We start from the raw sequence: 22,784 nt of genomic DNA, 5'->3' as shown, positions 1-22,784 counted from the left end.
GCATTTCAGCAGCAGTTCAGTACAGAAAATTACATCGGTAAAATATTTTGTTCTCCGTCCTCAGCAGTGTCTGAGGAAGGACTGAGCCTCACATGCACCATCCCTGTGCTCTGCCCTTCACAGCTCCACTTTATACATAGGAATTTGTCACTAACCTGACTGTTTTGGGATGTTTTCCGTGATGACAGCCATGATCCAGCTCGCAATCTCCCAAGCTCAAGATGCACCAGGCCTTGGGCACACTTGGAAAAAAAACCCCACACAATGTACAATTTAAGTAGACATATAATATTTCATGCACTCCTGGAGAGGAATATGTTTATATTCAGCACCACAAATCCGTGAAGAAAACCACAAGGAATGCTCAAAACATGAACATTTGTATTTAGAGAATACAGAAAGTGGATTTAGGTTTGTCCTGAAGGTTTATCCTGGTTGCTGAATGTAGTATGGATCTTCCTACTGGCAAACTGCAGATGGCCCATTACTAAGTAAAAATAAACAAAAAGCCCCAAACTCTTTACAGACTTTGAAAACCCCTTCAGAGGAAAAATGCTGCAGAAAAGGGTAAATTTAACCCATATGGATCCAACTTAACAATGTACCCTCATATCACCGATTTCCAATTCTTAAATAGGTAAACTTCTGGCCAAGTACCAACCCTGAATGGAAAAAGCAAGGAAATAATTAGCTTTTCCCTTCAAGAATGAAAGAAATCATGTGTAGGAACACTGGTGGTAATGGCAGGGGGGAAGCCCTTATCTCCAGATGCAGTTTGGAATAGAGATGGATCTACAGCATTGCTCCCACAAGGCTGTTGGGGCTGGGAGATGTACAAGGATCTAACATCAGGCACTCATGGCCATCCCATCCCCTGCCCCCTCCCCAAGACCAAGCGGTCATGTGCTTTTTAACGTAAAAAGGCAACTTCTCCCAGACCTTTAGTGTAAAATCACTCCTGGAAGATGGAAAGCTGAGCAGGAATGGATTTAAGCTGTCATTGTATAGCTGCAGCCAAGCCAAAGACATTTATTTCAGTTCTGGTTTGCATTGCCTCTCTGGTTTCCAAATATTTTCCTAACACATGAAATACACAGTTGCATTTTCAAATAAATGCCTAAAGACTGTGTCTTTGTTTTCCTGCTTCATATCATCCAATTCCTAGAAATACACAGAGAAGTGATTTTAAATGAACCTCCCAGTTATTTCAGACGAAATTCCTGTCTCAGTAATCACTTGGAGTCGTCCTGTGTATGGTAAATAGCACTTCAGGATAATTACCTTGCACAGTGTCAGTAACTGCAATTCAATACTTAAAATGTATTCTGTACTCACCTTAAGTATAGTGGCAACAGTCTCTTGTGAGGCATTTCTCATATCCTCCCCATTTACAGACAAAATCTGATCTCCTTGAATTAATCTTCCATCTAGGTCTGCAGCTCCTCCTTTAACAATGTCAGAGATAAACACTCCACTTCCATTTCTAACAATGCAAGAAGCATATGGCTAATTACACAATCCAATATTCTTTGGGAGACCAATTTAGATTACTTGCATTTAAGAGACATTAAAAGAAACCTGTGAGCAGAGGAGGAACTAGTTTTACACCCCCTTCAGCCATGTAAAAAATCGATGCATTTTAATACCATGGTATGTTGTGCCATATTTAATGCTGCCTTTCCCCTTGAACTGTTCTGACTGAAGGATACATAAAGATTCATGAAAAACACCATTTATATGAATAAAAAGCCAAGGTATAAGATGGAGTTAAAGTATCTAATGGACATAGTTTAGTGGTGGACCTGGCAGTGCTAGGTTATAGGTTGGACTCAATGACCTTAGAGGGCTTTTCCCACCTAAATGATTCTGTGATTCCATGGTATGAGCTGGTGCCAGCTGCAATGCCAAGGTTTGGCATTTGGTATCCTACACTCTGAAGGACACAACACTTCAAACCCTGAATTATAGCAGGGTATCATTTAACTGACTTCAGAAATTGGGCTATCCCTAAGGAGGAAATCCCCACTCCGAAGCATTTAGCGATAGCACAGAAGCAAAGGTGGGAGGGATGGAGACTGCGATTACCATCTGCAGGGTAATTTACATAAGCTAAATTAATTACCCAATCTGCAATCTGCTCACAACACCTGGGTTAAACATCCCCACTCTTGTAAAAAACTGCTGTGGAAACTTTACTGACCACAGGCAGTTGGGATAATGACATCATGATCTGTAATTGCAAAAGTCAATTATTTTTGGCAATACAGGAGAGCAACCATATGACTCTTACACACCGACACTGAACAAGTATCATGCCATAAATCTCTTTCAGCAAAGAAAGATTAAAACTATCAGTGCTCTGGTTCAAGTGATCTAATAGCAATGGTTTAGAGAGAGATCAGTAAAGTCATATTTTATTAAGCTGCTACCACCTCCCACCATATCCCTCTCTACAACTACCTGAACGGAGGGTAAGCCAGGTGGGGGTTGGCCTCTTCTCCCTGGCAACAAGTGACAGGACAAGGGGAAACAGCCTCAGGTTGTGCCAGGGGAGGTTTGGGTTGGACATCAGGAGGAATTTCTTCACGGAAAGGATGGTCAGGCCTTGGAAGGGGCTGTCCAGGGAGGTAGTGAAGTCATTGTCCCTGGAGGTGTCCAAGGAATGACTGGACATGGTACTCAGTGGGTGACAAGGTGGGGATTGGGCACAGGTTGATGATCTCAGAGGTTTTTCCAGCCTAAATGATTCTGTGGTTCTGTGTCTCAGGATCTGTTTTGTATTCACAGAACTGCTTTCTGCAGTGTTACGCAGTCACCTTGATACTGCTCAGGATCTGGGTCTAACTCAGCCTCGTATCTTCCACTGATGTCGGTCCCTTTGAACCTGAGTAGGAGCTAAATCTAACTCACAAATCCATCTGCAAAAGTGCATCCTGGTATTTAGAAACAGGAAGCTTTCTCCCCCCCATTTTGAAACTAGAGAATCCATGGTTAGGGCCTCCAACCCTGAAACATGGCCATGCTGATGCCACCAGAAGAGTGAGCTCCCAGCTCTGCACGTGGCCACACTCGCTCTGAGCAGGACACCCGCTGGGAGCTCTCCTGGGCTGCTGCAGCCTTCCCTGCTCAAGTCTATTGTTCTGACAGAGAGGCAGAACCACAGTCTCATTGCATCCTTGAAGATATTTAGATACAAAATTCCGTTCCTTATGGAGTTTTCCTTTTATTTCATATTCCATTTGGAATGGCTACAGTCATTCAAAAAGCAAAATATTTTTCATTTGAAGCGCTGCTGGATCAGAGCTGCTCTTACCGTTTCCCAGCTATGCTGAGCCCCAGCCCTCGGCCCGTTTTCTTTTGTATATCTACATAGAAAATCTCTAAGTTTTCTTCATCTTTGTAATGTGCTTCATTTCTATAAACAACCAGCTGCACCTTCTGGGGTGTCTGTCGGAGCGCAGTGATCGCTTCCTCATGGCTGGCATTCCGCAGATCGATCCCGTTCACCTGAAATAATCAGTGTTTGCTTTCCAAATGACATGTATAAATGATCTTTTCATCACACCCTACCCTTGTGTGACAGCACAAATTTGTCAAATTGACACCCCTTGGCGCTCTAATTTAGTGCTCCCATTTCCAGAGGGCTGAGATCCTGGATCTCCTACAGAGTGAGTTTGGTGCTTTGTGCAACTGCCTGGAGTACATCACAACAATCAAAACATTCTGGCTTGGAAGTTTTGCTGGTGTTCTTCCCTTCTTTTTAACCTCAAACCTTTGGAATCTCAAACAATGCTACTTTCTACACCTAGACAAAGTAGGATGTACTCCTTTGAGCTCCCTGTGTCTCTTACCACTCAGATTCCTTCTCCCCCAGCTGCACAACAGTGTCGAGACGAAAACAGAAGGAATCAAAAACACCAGTAATAAATGGCCCTGGAGAAGCCCAGGCAGGACGTATTAAACGGTGATTTTCCTTTTTATCCAATAGATGGCACACCAGACCGCTCTTGGAGCACCCAGTTACACTTCCCTTACCATGACCTGAGAAGGTTTCAGCATTTTAGTAATGTCAGACAGAACAAGAAGTTCTACTTCAATACATGCTCAAGTATTAAAAAAAACTATTGCAACTTAATCTCCTGATTTTGCCAAGCCTAATCCACAGGAACCTTTTAAGGTGTTTGCCAATATTCTGTCAACAAAATAATCTTTTATTTCCTAATACCAAAATATATCAATACTTAAACATTTTCTCTTTAGGAAGTAGCATGAACTGTAACAGGAGAACCATACAATATTAATCCACTTCCATAAGTTTTAAGGTAATGAAAATATCTCTCAGTATTTCTAGATATGCAAAGTTACAATTGTACTTAATTTTACATTAAGATAATTAGGCCTAGTCTATAGTAATTACATTGTTTGTACTGATTCTGCACATACTTATTTATTTATATACTGCATTGATACTCTTTTCTTGACATAGGCATCTACATGTGCTTTATCCCACTAATCTGAAACCAATTCAGAGTCATCTTTTTGATTCATTAATACAGCTTTTAAAAGCTGAAGCAATAACAATATTATGGCCCACAAACATTAGCACTTTCCTGTTTGGCCAGAGAAGAATTAATTAAGCTGCCCCATTTTTACCCCCTAATTATCCTGCTCTGTTAATACATCATTATTTATAAAACGAAAACAACATTCAGCCTTAACGCTAACAAAAATATTTTCAGTGCAAGAGCTGTAAAGACAAGTCCCCAAGTACCCCTCGCTATTTTTCTAACCCTACACACCGAAGCCTTAATGGCCATGCTGGGAATTTGTCCTGAGCTGACAGCAGAGCTTTGAGCAGCTGCACTGAACCCCTGCCTGACGCAAGTTTCATTTGCAGACCAACACTTCTCTCTTAACCCTTTCCCTCCACCTTTTCTATGCTTGGCTGAGGGAAAAACACCACATGTATTCATTTGTGTGTTTCCAGTTGGATGAAGCATGGCCTGGGGGAGCTGGTAGCTTCTGCAGGGATATAGGAGGGATGCTCACAGGGATGCTGGCAAGGATGCTCACAGGAATGGTACATCCCCCCTCTCCTCCCCACCAATATTTGGGTTGCAGGTAGTGCAGAGATACTTGAGCGGCGGCCTCTGAATGAAAGATTAAAGAGATGAATAATACTAAGCTATTGGACATGACAGCTGAACTATGTAATTCAAGAACTACCTTGCTCAATTAAATTTAATGTATTCTCAATTTGTACCTTCAGTTTATATGAATATATAAGGAAACATGAATTTTTCAGCATGTTCTTAGTGATGGAAAGGAAGCCTCAAGTATGGATCCTTCTCAATGACCTGTCCTTCCCCTACAAGAAATCCCTGTTGCATGGAATACAAGTATACACAACGAAGAACATACACAGAGAAAGTCATTTACCTCCAGAATCTGATCACCAGCCCAAAGTCTGCCATCTCGGGCTGCTGCCCCCTCTTCATAAACTTCATGGATCACTATGGCATCCTGTGGAAAGAGGGTGGTGTGAATCCTCCTTCCCAAACACTCCATAACCTCTTAGTCACAACCCACCCCACACTCCCCACCTCTGTGAAAGTACAGCACTCCATGACAGGAAAAGCAAGACTATAACAAAGATTAAAAAAAAAAAAATTAATATTTTGGGATAAGAAAATTACTCCTGTAATCCAAACACAGGGAGCCAGTAAAAAGGTACAAAGGATTTTGTTCACCACTTCAGGGTAGTCTTGTCTAGAGCTTCTTCCATCATTTTTACATGCTGGCATCAGCAGCATGTGAACTCAGTGTGAACTGTTGTATTAATATCGTCTACTTTTAATGATATTATTTAAAACCAGATTCTTTGGAGCTATGAATATTTTTAGGGACTTGGCATAGATCTCAGCTTTAAGCAAGAGCTGAATGCCTTGTGGTAAATAGTGCTGGTTAAATCTGTAAGAAATGAAATCCAGAAGAAAGGAACAATGGCAAATGTTAGTTTATTACTGAGGCTGGAAAATGTAGGCAGTGGCAGATGTAGCTTCAGGGAAGGTTTCAGTGATTTAATCTTATTGCCAGCAATAGATGTCCCCAAAGAAAAAGCATTACAAAGAACATACTGTTCTCTTGCTGGTGCTTTCCCTTTGCATTGTTCTGGCTTGTTTCTTTTTTTTTTTCCTTCTGAAAAAAAATAGGTGAACATCCTGCTACAGTTCTTCAGATTCAGCAAGCAGGATGGGACCCTTCACTGTGCAAAACCTGCTCTTCTTCTCAGTAACACAGCCTCAGAGCTGAACCAGTTTTGCTACCAGCTCTGGCTGCGGATAAACACCCAGTGGTTTTTAATTAGACATGTAGGTATTGGATAGCTTGTTCTCAGACAAATATACCCTCTAAAAATGCTACGGCTGTGAAGTCCCCCCCCAAACCTGATGTACAAGAAGTCGAAGAGGAGCTTTTCCAGCACTTCCAACAAAAGGTTGGAGTATGCGAGCCCTGCTGTGCATTGCCTTCCTGGAGCAGGGGGAGGAAATCACTGCTGGGGCAGAACAAAGTCCCTCCATGTTGGGAAAACACTGTTAGACAGTACATCTCTCATCACCAATTTAACCCCCCTCCCTGTGTTGCCTTTCTCAGCACACATGGTGCACATTGAACAGAAGAAAACTCAAATGCCCTTCAGCTAATGCTCAGATCAAGACAATATCGAGTGCATGATACCCTTTCATTCCCACTACCTTCTTTAATGATGTGGACTCTTCTGCTGCTGCTGGAGCACAGCACCACTGTCACAGGTTCCCGCTTTTATTCATGTACACTAGCCCCTGAAAAAAGCCTGGAGGACTGTAATCACAAATGGATTACAGCTGATACAAGCCTCCCAGATGGGGGAACAGAGATTTCAATCTACATAAATGAAGGCAGAATATCATGAGCTATGTACCAAGGTAATTAAGAAAAATCAGAAGAGAGGTTTGATTAAAAAAAAAAAAGTATATCTACATATACACACACATTGCTGGCAACTGTAGGGTTTTCTTGCAATAACTGAAGTAACAAACAGTAATGGAGTGGAGCAACACGTGCACATCCATCTCTCAGCAGTGTTGCCAAAATCCTCTACTACATGTCTTAGATCTTCTCAGTTGTGGGGTTTGGGTTGTTTTGAGTTTTTGTTTGGTTGGTTTGGGGGTTGTTTTTCTTTTTTTTGAGGGTTACCTTTGTTTTAAAAATGATAGTGTAACTGTAAGCCAACACAAGAGACTTTTGCCTGGGTGAAAGCCAGGAGGTGACAGTGATGTGTATTTTTTCACCTGAGGCTGATCACGGGTAACTCTGAGGAAAAGCTGAGTCTGTGGTTTAGAATTTCCACTGCACATTTAACTTTTAGTTTTTGAAACACTTTATCAAGGCATGATAATTGAGAGCAGCCCCCAGGAGAAGGATATGGAGTGTTGGTGGATGAGACACTCAACATGCCCCATCTCTGTTCGCTGGCATCCAGAACCCCCCCACATCCTAGGCTGATCCCACAGCGTGGGCAACAGAGGAGGGGGGGATTCTACCCCTCTGCCCCACTCAGGTAAGACCACACCTGCAGAGCTGCCTTCCGCCCTGGGGAACAACAGCAGAAGGACATGGAGCTGCTGGAGTGAGTCCAGAGGAGATCATGGAGATGCTTCGAGGGCTGGAGCCCCTCTGCTCTGGAGCTAGGCTGGGAGAGCTGAGGGTGTTCATCCTGGAGAAGAGAAGGCTCCAGGGAGACCTTAGAGCCCCTTCCAGTGCCTAAAGGGGCTCCAAGAGAGCTGGAGAAGGACTTTGGACCAGGGCATGAAGTGATAGGACAAGTGGAAATGGCTTCCCACTGACAGAGGGCAGACTTAGATTAAATATTGTGAAAAAATTCTTACCTGTGAGAGTGGAGAGGCCCTGGTACAGGTTGCCCAGAAAAGCTGTGGCTGCTCCGCAGCTTGGAAGTGTCCAAGGACAGGTTGGAGGGGACAACCTGGTCTAGTGGAAGGTGTCCCTGTCCATGGCACGGGGTTGGAACAAGATGAACTTTAAGGTAATTTCCAGCCCAAACCATTCTATGTTTCCACAGAGACATTTAGAAGTGGCCAGTGAGGTAACACAAAATATTGGCCAGCTTGTTAAGGCAGCATCATTCAAATGGGACACATCAGAGCAGTGGGTAACCATGAGATTCATCAGAAAATTGGCAATATGACCACGTAACAGCAGACTGGGTATGTACACAAGATGATCAAATTAAACACTTTCAGACTGTATTTAATCTCATATTTCCTAACCTCTGAGCAAGGAGCTTTCAATCACATTTCTTTAGGTTTGTTTTCCATCTGTGGTCGCTTAAAAACCGGTCAACAACCTGGAGTTACCAGCTTTTCCCAGCACTGCATTATTAAATGTAAAACTGCACATACCAAAGGCTCAGATTCAGGAACCACCAAATGTTATCAGTTTGAATAATCTGCATCATCTATTTGAAAAGGCAACAATTCAGTGTCACCCTGCAGTTCCTGCATGTGTTAGAAGCCAGACCTAGAACTAAAAATACATATGGCATGCAAAGGTACATTCCTGTTCTGTCTGTGCCTACCCAGGAGAAGGAAACATCTTGCTGACCTGCCAAAACACTGTTTTTCTTAAGCAGGTTTATTTTAAAGTAGTGCAGTTGAACAGGGCTTATCGAATCGATTAAAAATAGAGCAAAGCAATGTATCCATGATGCCCTGTATAGATTTTTAAACCGTCCATAAGCACAAATATCTGTCTTACTTTTCCTTAGTTGATAAACTATGGCAAACAGACCTCCTTCCTCTGATACCTCTGGGATCAGCTCAAATTGCATTTAATGCAGAAGTGATTTTTTTTTCCACTGGATCTAGTGAGATCTCAATAAGACTCCATTAGTTTTGATGATCCATGACAAATCACTAAAACCAAACTGCTGATGTTATTGAACGTTTTTAATCACATCAATATTTTAAAGAAGTTTATGCAGTAATGAGATGCAATGTCATACTCCAGCCATCTAACCAAGCCCTAATTGGTAATGACTTTATTGACAGGCATTGACTGAAGCTGTAACATCCCTTTCAGTGCCTGACGAAAAATATAGGATCTATCATGACTAAAACAATACACAATGTTTACTTAAAGGATAGGTTTTGGTTCCTGGACATCTGCAGCTCCTGTTCACTGGCTTTAAATTCAGAGAGTGCTCGATATCTCTAGAAGTCAAGGCCTAAATAGTTCAAAATCAATCAATCCAGAGGGAGGAAGGGAAAGTGGTGTCAATGTTCAGCTAGAGACTGTGAATTTATAGTGGTTCTGGACAGATTTTCACTCCTATCCCTTCCCATCTCCTTTCACTACCAGTTTCATATAGATTATAGCTTGGCAGAGTCATGAAAACTGTTTGTGCAGAAGGGGGAAACAAAAAAACTCTCGTATCAAGAACAGAGTTGTTTAAAAAGAGATATCCAGCTGCTGAAAGCACATAGTTCATAAAGTTTACAAATCCATTCAACAAACTGGAGCTTTAATCTTTGTATATTTTGACTAAGAACAGTCTGGGACCATTATACAAATGGGGAATTAATGCAGAGCTGAGCAGTTCTTGCATGGGATGGAAGGATGGGGAACATGAGCCAGGGCATGTAAACAGCTTTTCTTTATGCTAAACAAAGTCCACACTCACAGGTGCAAACTGAGACTGTCCAACCATGAAAAGACAGAGTTGAAGGGAATTTGTCTGCTACTGCTGAGGTTGCCATCCTGGGCTGAAAAACGTTTATACTGAAGGGCCTGCAGTCCAAGAAAATAAAAGCTGAATGCACTGATACGGCACTGCATGGCTGGAAAAAAAATACCTGCAAGACAGAATAGTTTCCAAACATGGCAAAAACATCCCTGGTTTGGATACAGTGCTCACCAAATCTGTTAAGAAGGAGAAATGCCCACCAAACCTGCCACACAGTATATTAGAGGGTATTTTTTAGGGCTCAGATTTGAGCTGTGGGACAACTACACCCCTCACCAACACAATATCACTGTGTCTGCACAGTTATCTTGAGCAAAGGGAAGGACCAGCAGTGACGGTGCTGAGAAACAAGGTTTGGGCCATGGAAGTAAAGGCAGGGAAGTGGGAGGGTTCATGGAGCCTCCTGGTCAACACCTTGAAGAACAAAGTTGGTGCAGAGTGACTAACTATGGAACAGTGAGGGCAAGACAACCTTAGAGAAATTAGCACCCAGTCTGGGAATCCATCCACAGATTGTACAGTGTGCACAGCATGATCTACACTGCATTGCCTTTGATCCAAGGAGGGGAAGAGCCCTGAACTCTCGGGGAATCAGATCTCAACTCCTCCCCCAAGCTGTGGATATTTTTTCTGCTTGATTTATACCGACTTCAGAGACCTGTCAGGGAAGAATATCACACTCACCCATCAGCAAAGAGCACAAAAAGACACGTTAACACTGAGAATTAAATTCAGTAAGACTGACAGCTTAATCTTTGTATCTTAAATGTCAAGAACTGGTACAGCAGAGATCCCAGGCAATGACCACACAGCACTGCCCTGATTGAGCCTCTGGGAGAAAGGTGGTAAAGTCAGCATCCTATTCAGGAAAATCACTGACTGAGTGATCCTTAAAAGCCTGCAGGAGCATAAACCATGGTGAGAAAGTCTCACAAGCTGGCTAGCTTTTTGGCTTGAACTGCTCACACGTTTTCTGCAAGTTTATAGCTTCTGAGCCAGTCTCTCTAGCGTTGATTTTCTCCTGTGCAGCTGTTTTTCAGCAGGACAACCAGCAGCTTACAACTAAAAAGTCACTGAAAATCAGCCCCCAGGCTGTTATTGGGAATGCTGGGAATAGAAGGTAAGGGAGTAAATGGACACAAGACATGAAGGAAGCCCAAACATTAAGTACCAAGGATATTTTGATGAAGGTCTATCATATAATAAAGGTGGATCAATATGTAAGAGGGGTGATGTCAAAAGAATTGGACAGAGGAAGCCCCACTAACCCAGTGTTGGCTAGATTTGACATGGAAAAAAGTCCAGATTTTGGTAAAGAGGTTTCTTGCACAGCACTGAACAGTCCTGCACTACCGAAGCTCATTCACAACAAGCTATTGCTTTAACTGAGCTCAACTTTGCTTTGTTTATCTTTGTTGTGCTATTTCAGTCCATAATCCAGTCATTATCCAGCCTCAGCACCCTCACAGGGAACAATTTCTTTTTCTAATCTAAACTTCATCTTAAGGCCGTTTTTCAGAACCCTCATGGTTGGGCAGTGCTAGAAAGCAGGCACGGCAAACTGTTGAAATTACATGAATTTTATGTGCCTGTATCTCAGTTTGGTCTGTAGTTAGGAGAATGAATCTTACCACTGACCATAATTATGTATTTGGTGTAAGGAATGAAGCTTTCTGCATGGATTAGAGCACTTTCCTGAGGAGAACAAAAAGTGAACTGCATATAAAACAACACTCGGGAAAAGACGTTTTCTGATTTAGTTGATAAGTTGTGTTTTCCTAAGCTAACATTACACATTTCCAACTAATTTTCTACATAGCTACAAATGTTATACTAAATTATCATTATAAAAGATAATAACACTGCAAGGGGTTTTGCTGACTTCAGGATTACAGATTTATCTCTTTCCCAGGGCAAGTACAACAACATCAGTTATTTCCTTTTCAACTTCTGTAATACTTTGTCCGGAGCAGTAAAATTGCCATTTCATTTTTACAGGCTGGTTCGCAGATAAAGTAGAAATCAACTGGTTGCACAGTGAGTTTTGCTGGAGAATTAGCCCCATGCAAGAATCTCTCAGTAGTTAAAACAAATCCAGCTGCTGGTTACTTGTAGGCAGAGGAAATGACAACAGTTATGTTATGATCTATGATCTTCCATTTGCAGATCTAAATGGAATCTAAAAGATAATGATTCAGCAACGAAAGCTGAAGGTCAAGCCCAAGCAAATCACTTGACTTCTTAAAGGGGTTTATCTAATGCATCGTGCTGCATAATCCCTCCTTCTAGCACTCCAGTATTTTGCCATTCCTAGTGTTCACAAACCATTAACAGCACCCAAAATCCTAAGCCAAACACTACTGCAGTAAAACAGGCTGTAGAATGTAAAAATGTATTACCGTGTTAATGTAAAAATGCTTTACATTGCACGAGACCCAGAAACTGCTCCACTCAAGGTTAAAACAAAAGGTCTGTTTCCCATTTAAGAACAAGCCCTTGCAAGAGATGATGTTCACTTGCCAACTTCCATAAAAAAGATTAATCCACAATATCAATATGAATATAATTTTTCATACTAAAATACAGATTTATTTTAAGGAAGCGGATAGTATTTGTATTACATTTTATAGGCCCCTATAGTTACATCTGGTCCCTATTTATTTAAATTTTATTCAGCTTGCATAATATTTTTGCTTACAGTTATATTCTCTAAGATCAGAAAAGCTAAAACCTGAAAATTCAATGGCACTATTCATTAACATTCCTTCGCTCTGCAGTCATAGACATTTGCAAGCTCTCCTTTGATTCTGAAATAATAAAACTAAGGTAATAAGATGTTTAGTGTAAAAATATATGACTTAAGTCAAAATGATAGAAAGAGCAATGTTCCTGTGAATCACATGCCAAAGCAAACCAAAGTTTTTCAAAAAGTATACATGCTCATTTTAGAGGGAATAATAAAACACAGAACGACATATTAAAACCTTAGCTCTCTCACTCTCATTATTTTATTAAATTTAAAAAAAAGGAAAGTTTGTAGTGTACAGTGCATAGCACAGGTTATAAAGAATGCATGAGATCCTGAGTGTGTATGACACAGGAAGCCAAAAACCAGCGGTTTCAACCAGCAGCAGCCAGGATCCTCCTGAAGTCCATTCTGACAGGTCCTACTGCTTTTGTATATTGTCAGCTTAAATTTGAGGGTTGATTTACATTCCTGGAAGACACCAGCTTCTTCAAGCAAGGGACTGCTACACCAGCAAGCCATCCCGTCAGCTAAACCCTTGCCAAAGACCCATCAAAGACATGATTTGCAAAACTTACTGCCCTAATTCCCTTTTGTGATAACTCATGTACAAAGCAGTTTGGGTTTTTCATGCTCTTGTAAGCTAACGTCCTTCTGGAATGATGACGAATCCACCAACTTCATTTTAACATTATCCAAGCAGGAGTCAAAGCAATTCCTCACAATTTCAAGCTAACTGCATTTACCACTCTGTCAGTAAATTGCCTTCTGCTTTATAAATGTTGGTTTAGAAGAGATTGCATTTTTTTTCCTCTCCCAACCGCAAACTTTTCCTCTACAATACCCAAGCCACAATTAAAAACTCAAGACTTCTATTCCCATTTTTCATTCTATTGTTCCATTCACTGTGTGGTAGATTTAACAGCAACAGTATCTATAGCCAATATATTGCTGAAACCCTCTCGAGGCCAATATCTTCCTTTTCATTTGGAGTTACAAGGTAAGCATATTTCACTCAAACAGTTTCAGTCTCAGCTGCATTTGATGACTGTCTACAGAATCGCTCAGACATCAGCTGTCTATACCTGATGAAGGTATTTTTGCCTGAATCTAAATAAAACTGAGATGGGAGGGAGGGATAAAAACTTAACCAAGGGAGAATCTGCTTGTTTAGTAACACAGAAGTCACATTTAGGCAGGTCCCCACTGCTGACTGACTGCAGCATAGCACAAAACAGAGCTCTTAGGCTTGGCTTTGGTATAGGAACAACCTGATCTTGGCAGCGTGGAGCCCTCACAAGGTAATTAGCCCTCACAGCTCCGGGGGCAAACATCGTGTCACGAACAGCTGCAATTTCAAGTCACAGTTTTCTTGATTATTCCCTTGCCCTTCCTTAACAGATGGGGTTTATTCAAGGTATGACTCACCTGGACTGACAGAATGAATCTAAATATTCTTCTGTCAAGCTGCATCCCCACCATCACACAGCTCCACTGCAAGCCAGAAAACCTTCTGGGTTAACCCACATGATTAGAACAGCTTTTTCCTCCCCAACTCCAGTGTTACCAGCTCTCACACCAACTCATGTTAGCTGAGCACAAGTATATTCTGTTACTTTCTGGAGCACTCTCAAGTGTTCCAGTTCCCTGCCTTTATGGACCACTTTCTTTTACTGGTGGAGTACCTTCAAGTCTGTTAAGTGCCTTAAAAATGCTTTCTATTAAAGTCAGCTGAAAGCAAAAGTACAAAAAGAAAATTTACCAAATTCAAAGTAGACAACCCAGTATAAAAAATCCAGCATAAGAGGTTTGTTGTTGTTTTCAACAAAAAAGACACAGGATAAAGTATGTTTTTCTGTGTAAGGTTCAGGCAATGACCACTTGCTACCCACTTCACCTCCAGGGAGCCCCCAGGTTACAGTCCCTTCAATCTTTTATATCATAGGTGCCTGTCCAGCACTTAGCTGTGATTTCAAGCCCCAGATAAGCCTCTGAACATTTCTCCCTCCCAGGGCTCTCTAACCCTGCCTGGACGGAACATCCCTGTACCAGCCTTGAAAAGTCTGAATCCCCTCCGGCTCGCCTGGGCATCTTAATCACCCAGGCAGCAAAGACAGAGCCAATAACTACCAGTAATCAACTTGACCATTACTAAATTATTCAGCTGGAAGCAAAACAGTGCTCCCACCCTGCTAAGAAAATGTTTGTATTTTAGAGAGATGCTTTTTCCATGTACTGCCAAGAATCAAATCCCTGTAAATTAACAATCCTGGTTTATAGAAAACGGCTCATTGCAAGTTGTTAACTGGACAAGACATGGCAGCATTCACCCACGCTGGGGTGATAATGGGGTCCAGATTTCATAGAATCATGGAATGGTTTGTGTTGGAAGGGACCTTAAAGCCCACCCTGTTCCACCCCCTACCATGGGCAGGGACACCTTCCACTAGACCAGGTTGCTCCAAGCCCTGTCCAACCTGGTCTTGAACACTTACAGGGATGGGGCAGCCACAACCTCTCTGGGTAAATCTCACATGCCATTTGGAGGAGTACCAGGACTCCTTTTTAAAACAATTCCTTGTACATCCTGTTCTCTGAGGATTGAAGATGAAAATTTCATAGAAACTTTACAGCAAAACAGTTTCAGAGGAAAAAGCCTGTTATATGAAACTAAATTATTTGCCTTGAAACTGCCTTATATAGAATTGCCTTATACAGAATGCAACGAATCAAAAGCAGAATAACTAAGGAACATTTCCTAAATTTATGGTGAACAACGGGACTATCTGATGCTGCCAGTCCTGTATCCTGTATCCCACAGGACTGGTTATTAGTCCCGGATTCACAGGGTCCAGGGCTCTGCAGCCCAGGGATAGCTGGCCATGCCAACACTGGCTTGCTGCCACGAATGCAAATCTGAAGCTGAATCCCACATGTAACTAAGAGTCATAGCTTGTCCAGCCCCAGGCACGAGGGTCCTGCCCAGCTCAGGGGTCTACAGCTGCCATGAATCCCAGGCATACCGCGGCTGGAGCAGTTCAGGCGTCCTGGGAGCACCAGCAGCTGCCAGGTGACAATGACACCCCTGTCAGGTTTACGGCTGCTATTAGCAGCAGTGGGGCTGACAAGCATTTATACACAATTCAGGGGGGACAAGAGGGCAGGAGGTGTCCTGAGGAGCAGCACTAGGGCCTCAAACCTCATTTTGGGATGTTTCCGAAAACACTTTTTTTTTTCTATTTTAAATTCCCACACTGAGGTTACTTTTACAAGTTTGATTGGACTACAACCAAGAAAAAAACCTTCTCACAAATTGAAAGCCCGTGTGCTTTAGCCAGCTCCACTCTGCACTTCAATTGCTTTAAAGCAGAGGCCATGTGTTGTGTTCTCTCAGGGGTACGTGGGAAGGTGAAATAAAAGAGAGTGAAGAAAAAAAATATTAAAAAATATCAACGCTTAAAGTAAAATGAAATAGAACTGCTAAGGGCTATAGCAGTCTGAAAATCAACAACATGGAGACAATTCTCAAGGACAATCCTCCTTTCCCTGTGTCTTTTCTAAACACACATCCTTTCAGCTGATGCTCTCCTGCTCCCCAAACACACAACCCCAGACCTTGCCTAGAATGCCTGTGACTGGAAAGAGTTTTGAGCTTAATGGGATGGACATCTCACCAAAAACCATTTCACAGGGGTTAAGACACTAGTTTCCAACCTCCTGAACAAATTAACCTTCCTGCTCACAGCCTGTATTTTTCAAGCCTCTACTTGGTGATTCCTGATGAGATTCCTGAGGTTATGCCTTAGAAGTTGTACTCTATATTTCATTTTAAAGCAGACTGTCCCCAGCTGCCAGATTTATTATTCCAAAAGCTGGGCATGTGCATCTTGTGCTAAAGAAAGACATAAAATATTCTGAGAGAGCTTTCCCATCCCATGTGAGCTGCTGTTGAGTACCAGCACTCAGTGTTTTTAGATCAAGTGCATTTTAATACATCTATACTCTTGGCATGTCCACTTTAGATTTGACAAATTCTGAGAAGCAGCATTCCTGGTTTCCCCCATATTGATAAATTACTTCTGAAATCCTAGCAACTGGGGTTCATACCCTTCATGGTTTTGTAGGCACTTACACACCTGTGCAGGTACAAAATAAAGAGAACTCAGTAGAAAAAGAAGGAAGAAGAAGCGGGTGTTCATGTCTTGTTTTCTCAGAGGAAAAAGAAAAGGTAAAAGAAAAAGCTCCTGCAGCTGTGCAGCACAGACACTGCTCCTGCTCCCTATTTTGCCAAGACTTTTCCCTTCCTGGATGGAGCATTTTTCCATGGACCCATCAGGGCATCCCATCTCTGTATGTGTCATCTATTAGAACTACAAGAGTACCAAAGACATTCCTGCTTCCTGCCTGCAGAGATGGACTATAAATGGTGTCATTCCCATTCCTTCTAACCTTGATCTGACAATTCAAAAACAGCTAAAAAACCAAACTCCAAACTGCTGAAGCCAATTATAGCTTCATTCTAATCTCTCTGCACTGCCTTTTTTAAACTACAAAAGATGTCCATCTATATAACTGAGTTAAAAACAAATGACAGAGAGCAAGACAAATACATCACTCAATTCCATGTACCTATTTTGTTACATTTCCTCTCTAAACCATGAAACTCAGCAAGACAGAAACTTCCCTATAGCCCTGAGGAATATTTGCTTTTACTCTGTTATATCATGTGAACTTCAACTCTTTACAAAAGGTTTTCTGACTTCATGGCAGAAAAGGAAAGGCAGCAAAGTAATTTGGGGGAGATCAGAAGCACAAAGCAGTGCAATGGGAGGTTCCCTGCCCATGGTAGGGGGTTGGAACTGGATGATCTTGAAGGTCCCTTCCAACTCAAACTATTCTAGGATTCTGGGATCTCATTAAAGACACAACCCTGAGTGCCTGCCCTGAGGAGAAAGGTTTGCACAGACCATTTTGCATAAGCAAGTTATGGAGAATCCCAGAGAGGGTCTCTGCACATGGCAAATGGTCAGATTAGAATGTGGTTTCCCAAAAGCAAATTGTTCCTTATGAAACACCATTTCTTGCCTTTGAACGAGTAGATTCAGAAATATGAAAAGAAACAGGATCTCATTTTGGTACGTCCTGTAAGTCGAGGATCAGAAAGTGGGAAGTTGGACCTCCCTCCCTTCATAGGTTTAGTTATGGCACTCAAGTGCATAGATTTTTAAAATCAATTCCTACGAGGACACTTTAATGAATGAACTAATGGAAGTATAACACTTAACGAAAACCATTTATTCAATTTAAAGAATAAAATCCTTTGCATTTTTCTCATCTGCTCTGTAAAGCAGCTATTTACAATTTTCATTTATTTATATTAAAATCTCATGAAAGACAAGCACCATATTGTGTCTGACAGACTGCCATGTATTATTTCCAAATTCCAGTTAAATGAAAAAGCAGGGAGATGACTAACACTGAGCAACTTATTTGAATTTACTCAACACTAAGGAGCTTGACAAAAAAGGGACTGGGACAAAACTGTGCGTGGATGGAGAGAGTGAAAACCATACAGGCTGATTTAAGCCTTCAACATAACTCATTTCCATCTCTATGTGAAACAGAGCAATTCAACCTAACTCTGCATAATTGGAGACTGGGATAAACGGGACCAAAAGCTGAACTTTTTCCAATTTCAGTTTCAATGCTGTAAAAGGTACAGCCTACACTTTGCAAAACAAAACCATCTTTTTCCTTTCAATTTCCTTTCTTTTTTCCTTTGAATTGTTTTTCTTCTTTTTTTCTTGGTCTCTTGGAAGAGGACTGCTACACTGAAATTATCTGTACCTGTTGACATTCACTGCACTTCATGGCTTAATGACGTCCCACTATGATATTTTGGGGACCATCTGCATGTACCAGAGCGGTTCCACTGCCTGAAGTGTCTCTGTGGCAGGGGATTCAGGAGAATCCAGTAAAGATACCTCTGCAGCAGAATTGTTTACTGAAAGAACTGAATTTGACATTCAAATAACCCAATCTGGCATCTTTTACACTGTAGCATAATATCTCTTAAATGGAAAAGGGAGAGGAAACAGCAAGAGCAGAGGCAGAGAAGGGTTTAGCAACCAGCTTGTTGAGCTTACACTTGAATTGATATGTTTTAATTCATCTGAAGATATTTGTTTAATAAACAGAACATCCAAGAGGCAGATTAAGCCAAAAGACACAGAAAACAATAAAAGATTACCTTTGGTTTACCTCTGTTCAGCAAGGGCTTTGGTGTCAAGCAGATAAATCACAGTTTATTTCAACAGCTACTAAGCATTTCTGCTCTCCAGACAGAGGTGTTAACCTTGCTGAAGCAGCTCTGCCTCTGCAACATTAATTTCTAGTCCAACCATTCTGGTAACTTACCTGCTTGCAACTCTTAATTCATAATGGTTAAATAAAAGAATATACACTTGTAACCTCTGACCATAGCAGAAAGCATTACTGAAACATAAACCTTTCAATTTAAACAGGAACAGCAACTGATCTGATACAAGGCAAAACTATCAATTATTATTGGAGACTGGAGTTGTTGGCTTGTCCTCCCTGTCCTGAACAACTTATTACAGCAATTAGACATTAAGGGGATTATTATTTTCCATGTTTTCTTTGTCTTTGCCTGCTGTTCTTTAAAAAGGACAGCAAATACTAGATTAATAGAAACTCACCAGTGGAGTGTCTTTCCCCCCAACGATGCTGAGTCCCAGGCCTGACCGACCCTTAGATATCTCTATAGTCATCTCTTGCCCTGGAACTATGGGACATGTTGCTGGATCCACAGGTAGTGGAGGTGGAAAGACACCTAAGACCATAAAAAGGTAAAAAAATAAGTCACACTGTACAATAAGAAAATTAAAACCACCAAAGGAATTGTACAACAACAACTAATAAGCTCATATTTTCCTATTAATTTTAAACAACTGAACTAGAGGACTATTCTGAGTCACCTCTGAATTCTTTAAATCAGAACAACTTGAGTTCTGGAAGTAAATGTTCAGAGTAAACATCTGGGAGCACATCTAATTCAGTTAAAATCTAGACAATTCAGATCATGATGGCAAGGGGTCCCGATCAATTCAGGACAGATAAGTACATATTCCAGCACCATGGAACAGACAAATTTCCCAAACTGTCTTGACTTGTATTTTACTCAAAAACAGGAACAAGACCTTTGTACATAGAAGTCAAGAAAAACAAGCAAAGACACCTTCAAGCTCTCAAAAATTGTAAAATGAGAGAAAAATACAAACACTATAAAAAAATAGGTCATTGGATGTTCAAAGAAAAAAAAATCTCAGTAAAAGTTATCTGGAAAGCAAAATGGAAACATCCATCCTGGGTTAAGGTATTAAAAATACACTATACTGTGAAAAAAAGAACTGGTTCATACTACGGCTGGTGACTTCTGCCTCTGGAGAAAGGTAAGTAGGTGCTGGCTCCAGGGGTATCTCCTGTAAGCTGACTGGCACTTTAGTTGAAGATTTAGATTGTTTGATCTGGTTGAGGTCCTAAAAGCAAAGCAGAAGCAAGAGAGATCAGTTATCAGTCATAGAATAGCAGATTAAGTTGATATTATCATTAGCTGTTCATTATCATACCTTACTAAATCCTCAAACTTAATAGAAGGAAAACAAGCAATTTCCACATACTTAAAAAGAAGTAATTTTTCAAGTTTCCACCAATAAAATTATTTTAATGTCTCCCCAGTTAGCCCCTTCCCCTCATAAATCACTCACTCTTCAACTAGATGAAGCCCTCAGAACCCTCCCTTTCTGGTTAACATAAACACAGAGATATTTTCCTAAACACCCGTACATTTTCTGGGAGCTGCTCCTCTGTTTCCTGCTCATTTGCCACCACTGGTTTCTCAGCTCTATGTTTCACATCCTAAAAAAGAAAAAAAGAAAGTTAGGTGCATTGAAAATGTCTCTTTAGCTTAAATAAAATATCCTCCAAAACTCAAAATGATGATTCTGTGCTAACGCAGTGATATTTTGGAGGGACAGGACAAGAGGGAATGGTTTCCCACTGTCAGAGGGCAGGGTTAGATGGGATATTGGAAAGGAATTCCTCCCTGTGAGGTTAGTGAGGCCCTGGCACAGGTTGCCCAGAGAAGCTGTGGCTGCCCCATCCCTGGAAGTGTCCAAGGCCAGGTTGGATGGGGCTTGGAGCAACCTGGGATAGTGGAAGGTGTCCCTGCCCATGGCAAACCTAGAATTTGAGTTGGGTTCTAAGATTATAATTTCTTTGTGTAAATCCATTTGCAGTACCAAACAAAGCTGAAATCCAAAATGAGAAGAGAAAAATCCAGTGTGAACACAGGAATTATTAAAAACACACGCCACAGTTTTGAAGCCATACAACGTAAGGGAGGGTCTTTCAGGGAGGAGATTATCACATGTGCTCTATGTTGCTCCAGAGTAACATGAAGCTCTATAGAAGAAGGAAGTGTGTCCTCTGGAATGACCAGAGTGCCCACAGCAGAACAGGGCTCAAAGTCATCTGCTCTCTCCACCTCCCCCTCCCTTTTTGGCACTCTTAGATAAAATAACTGCCTAAAATGCATCCTCCGGCCTCATTATTAAGATCTCCAACAATGGTATTTCAATCACAGGCTCCACTTGTAGCCTTATTTCTTTTTGAATCCTTGCAAACCACTAAAATATATTTTTTATCTCCTACTTCTACAACTGCTTCCAGACAGTTACAGTGCTCTCCCTCTTTAGCTCATAGCCAAACTGGGGTCACTTTGATTCGAGTATCAGTTATCTTTCCCCATGTTAAAAACCCTGATAAACAGCCCTGTTTGCAGAAAAGCTGAGTACCAGCTTCAAAAGACAACAGAGATATTCTGCATCTCAAAAGAATTTTTAATTAAGATGACAATTCATACATTAAAAAAAAAAAGGCAAATCAAATTTTAGGTAACCAAGCTTGAAAATACTGGCCTTGTTTGCTAAAGTTTTATTATGTTAAATGATGCCAAGTCCCACAGGATCTTTTTTTTTCCCCTGCATTTTTCTCCAAGTTGTAGTTCTACAACTCTAACAATTATCCAAATGGATAACGGGAAAAAAGATAAAGTGGTGATCTCATTGTATTATCAGAGGTGTCAGGGGAGAAATGGGAAGACTGCTTTGTCATTTTCTGAGAGATTGTTTTAGTGAGCAATGAAAAATTATTTCATACTTCCCTTTTTCATTGTGATATGTGACTGAAATGTGAAACTTCATCTTGAACATCAAGTAAACACCAAGCATCATCTTTACATCTCTCTAATCTTTTAACTAAGACTGTGCTAGAGGTACCTGAATAAAATAAGCACCAAATTGGACACTCAGGATTTGTCATAAGCCTGCAACCGACTGATTTAATCTAATTTAAACCCCTCAAATCCATCCAAAAGCATTTTCACAAAGCTCCTCCTCTTTGCCAATGTTTCAAGATTGTGTTTTCTGTTTGTGGTAAAGACACATTATTTTTCCAGGTTCAAATCTTTAAAGGAAAATGAATCCATTTTCACATACCATTTTTACCTTTGTTGAATTAAAACTTTCCAGAACATCTCAAAGCCCTCTTATATCAATTCTCTTCCAACAACACTTCGTGGAAAGCGAGATTGCTCCAGTCCTCAGAAACCCACAACCTTCTCTCAGGCCACCTCAAACCTCAGCTAATAAACACTCAGACTTTGCCTAACACTTCCACTGGCTCCAGTTCAGAAGTAAAGTTGTTTTCCTTCCCCCTTCTTATCATCCAAGTCTACAATGATGTCCATTATAGAACTTTATAGCTTTTAAAGTGATGAAGTGACAACAAAGAGTATGTTGGGAGAGACTGACAAATTTATCAGCAACAGATGAATGAAGAACGATGCGAATTTTTTTAGTTTTCCTTTTATTACAGCTGTCACTTGGTGAGACATCCTGCCCATGCTTTGAGCTGTACATACTTGTGGAAGATCTCTGCTGATAAGCACATACTTTTTATTTACTCAGTGAACTTGATCTTACTTGTTGACTTTTACATTCCTGATTTCTCCTGACACATGACTGAGAAATTCAACAACGGTGAAGTAGCACTGAGGCTCTAATAACAACCATCATGCTCTGAAAAACAAGGTACTGGGTTTTCTTTTGCCTTTACAGTCACTAAAGACTGCAAGAGAAATCTCTTTTCCCCAAA

The 22,784-nt window shown here is 41.1% G+C and overlaps 1 protein-coding gene across 5 annotated transcripts in view; it reads right to left on the bottom strand.

Moving 5' to 3' along the window:
* The window catches only part of PATJ (PATJ, crumbs cell polarity complex component), a 138,219-nt gene that overhangs the window by 13,254 nt on the left and 102,181 nt on the right, over positions 1 to 22,784 (bottom strand). For all 5 annotated transcript variants that reach the window (XM_017805634.1, XM_017805630.1, XM_017805632.1 and 2 more), the window contains 7 exons: positions 20,415 to 20,486; positions 19,990 to 20,107; positions 19,268 to 19,401; positions 5,440 to 5,523; positions 3,314 to 3,507; positions 1,336 to 1,483; positions 156 to 242 (listed from right to left, as the gene is read on the bottom strand). In XM_017805634.1, coding sequence (XP_017661123.1) covers positions 156 to 242; positions 1,336 to 1,483; positions 3,314 to 3,507; positions 5,440 to 5,523; positions 19,268 to 19,401; positions 19,990 to 20,107; positions 20,415 to 20,486 — 837 coding nt within the window. The remainder of the gene's footprint in view (positions 1 to 155; positions 243 to 1,335; positions 1,484 to 3,313; positions 3,508 to 5,439; positions 5,524 to 19,267; positions 19,402 to 19,989; positions 20,108 to 20,414; positions 20,487 to 22,784) is intronic.

Source organism: Lepidothrix coronata, unplaced genomic scaffold (genome assembly GCF_001604755.1).
Source record: "Lepidothrix coronata isolate B3197 unplaced genomic scaffold, Lepidothrix_coronata-1.0 Scaffold12, whole genome shotgun sequence".
Classification (NCBI taxonomy): domain Eukaryota; kingdom Metazoa; phylum Chordata; class Aves; order Passeriformes; family Pipridae; genus Lepidothrix; species Lepidothrix coronata.
Note: the sequence above shows the minus strand (reverse complement) of the source record. Positions and strands in the feature narration are given on the sequence as shown.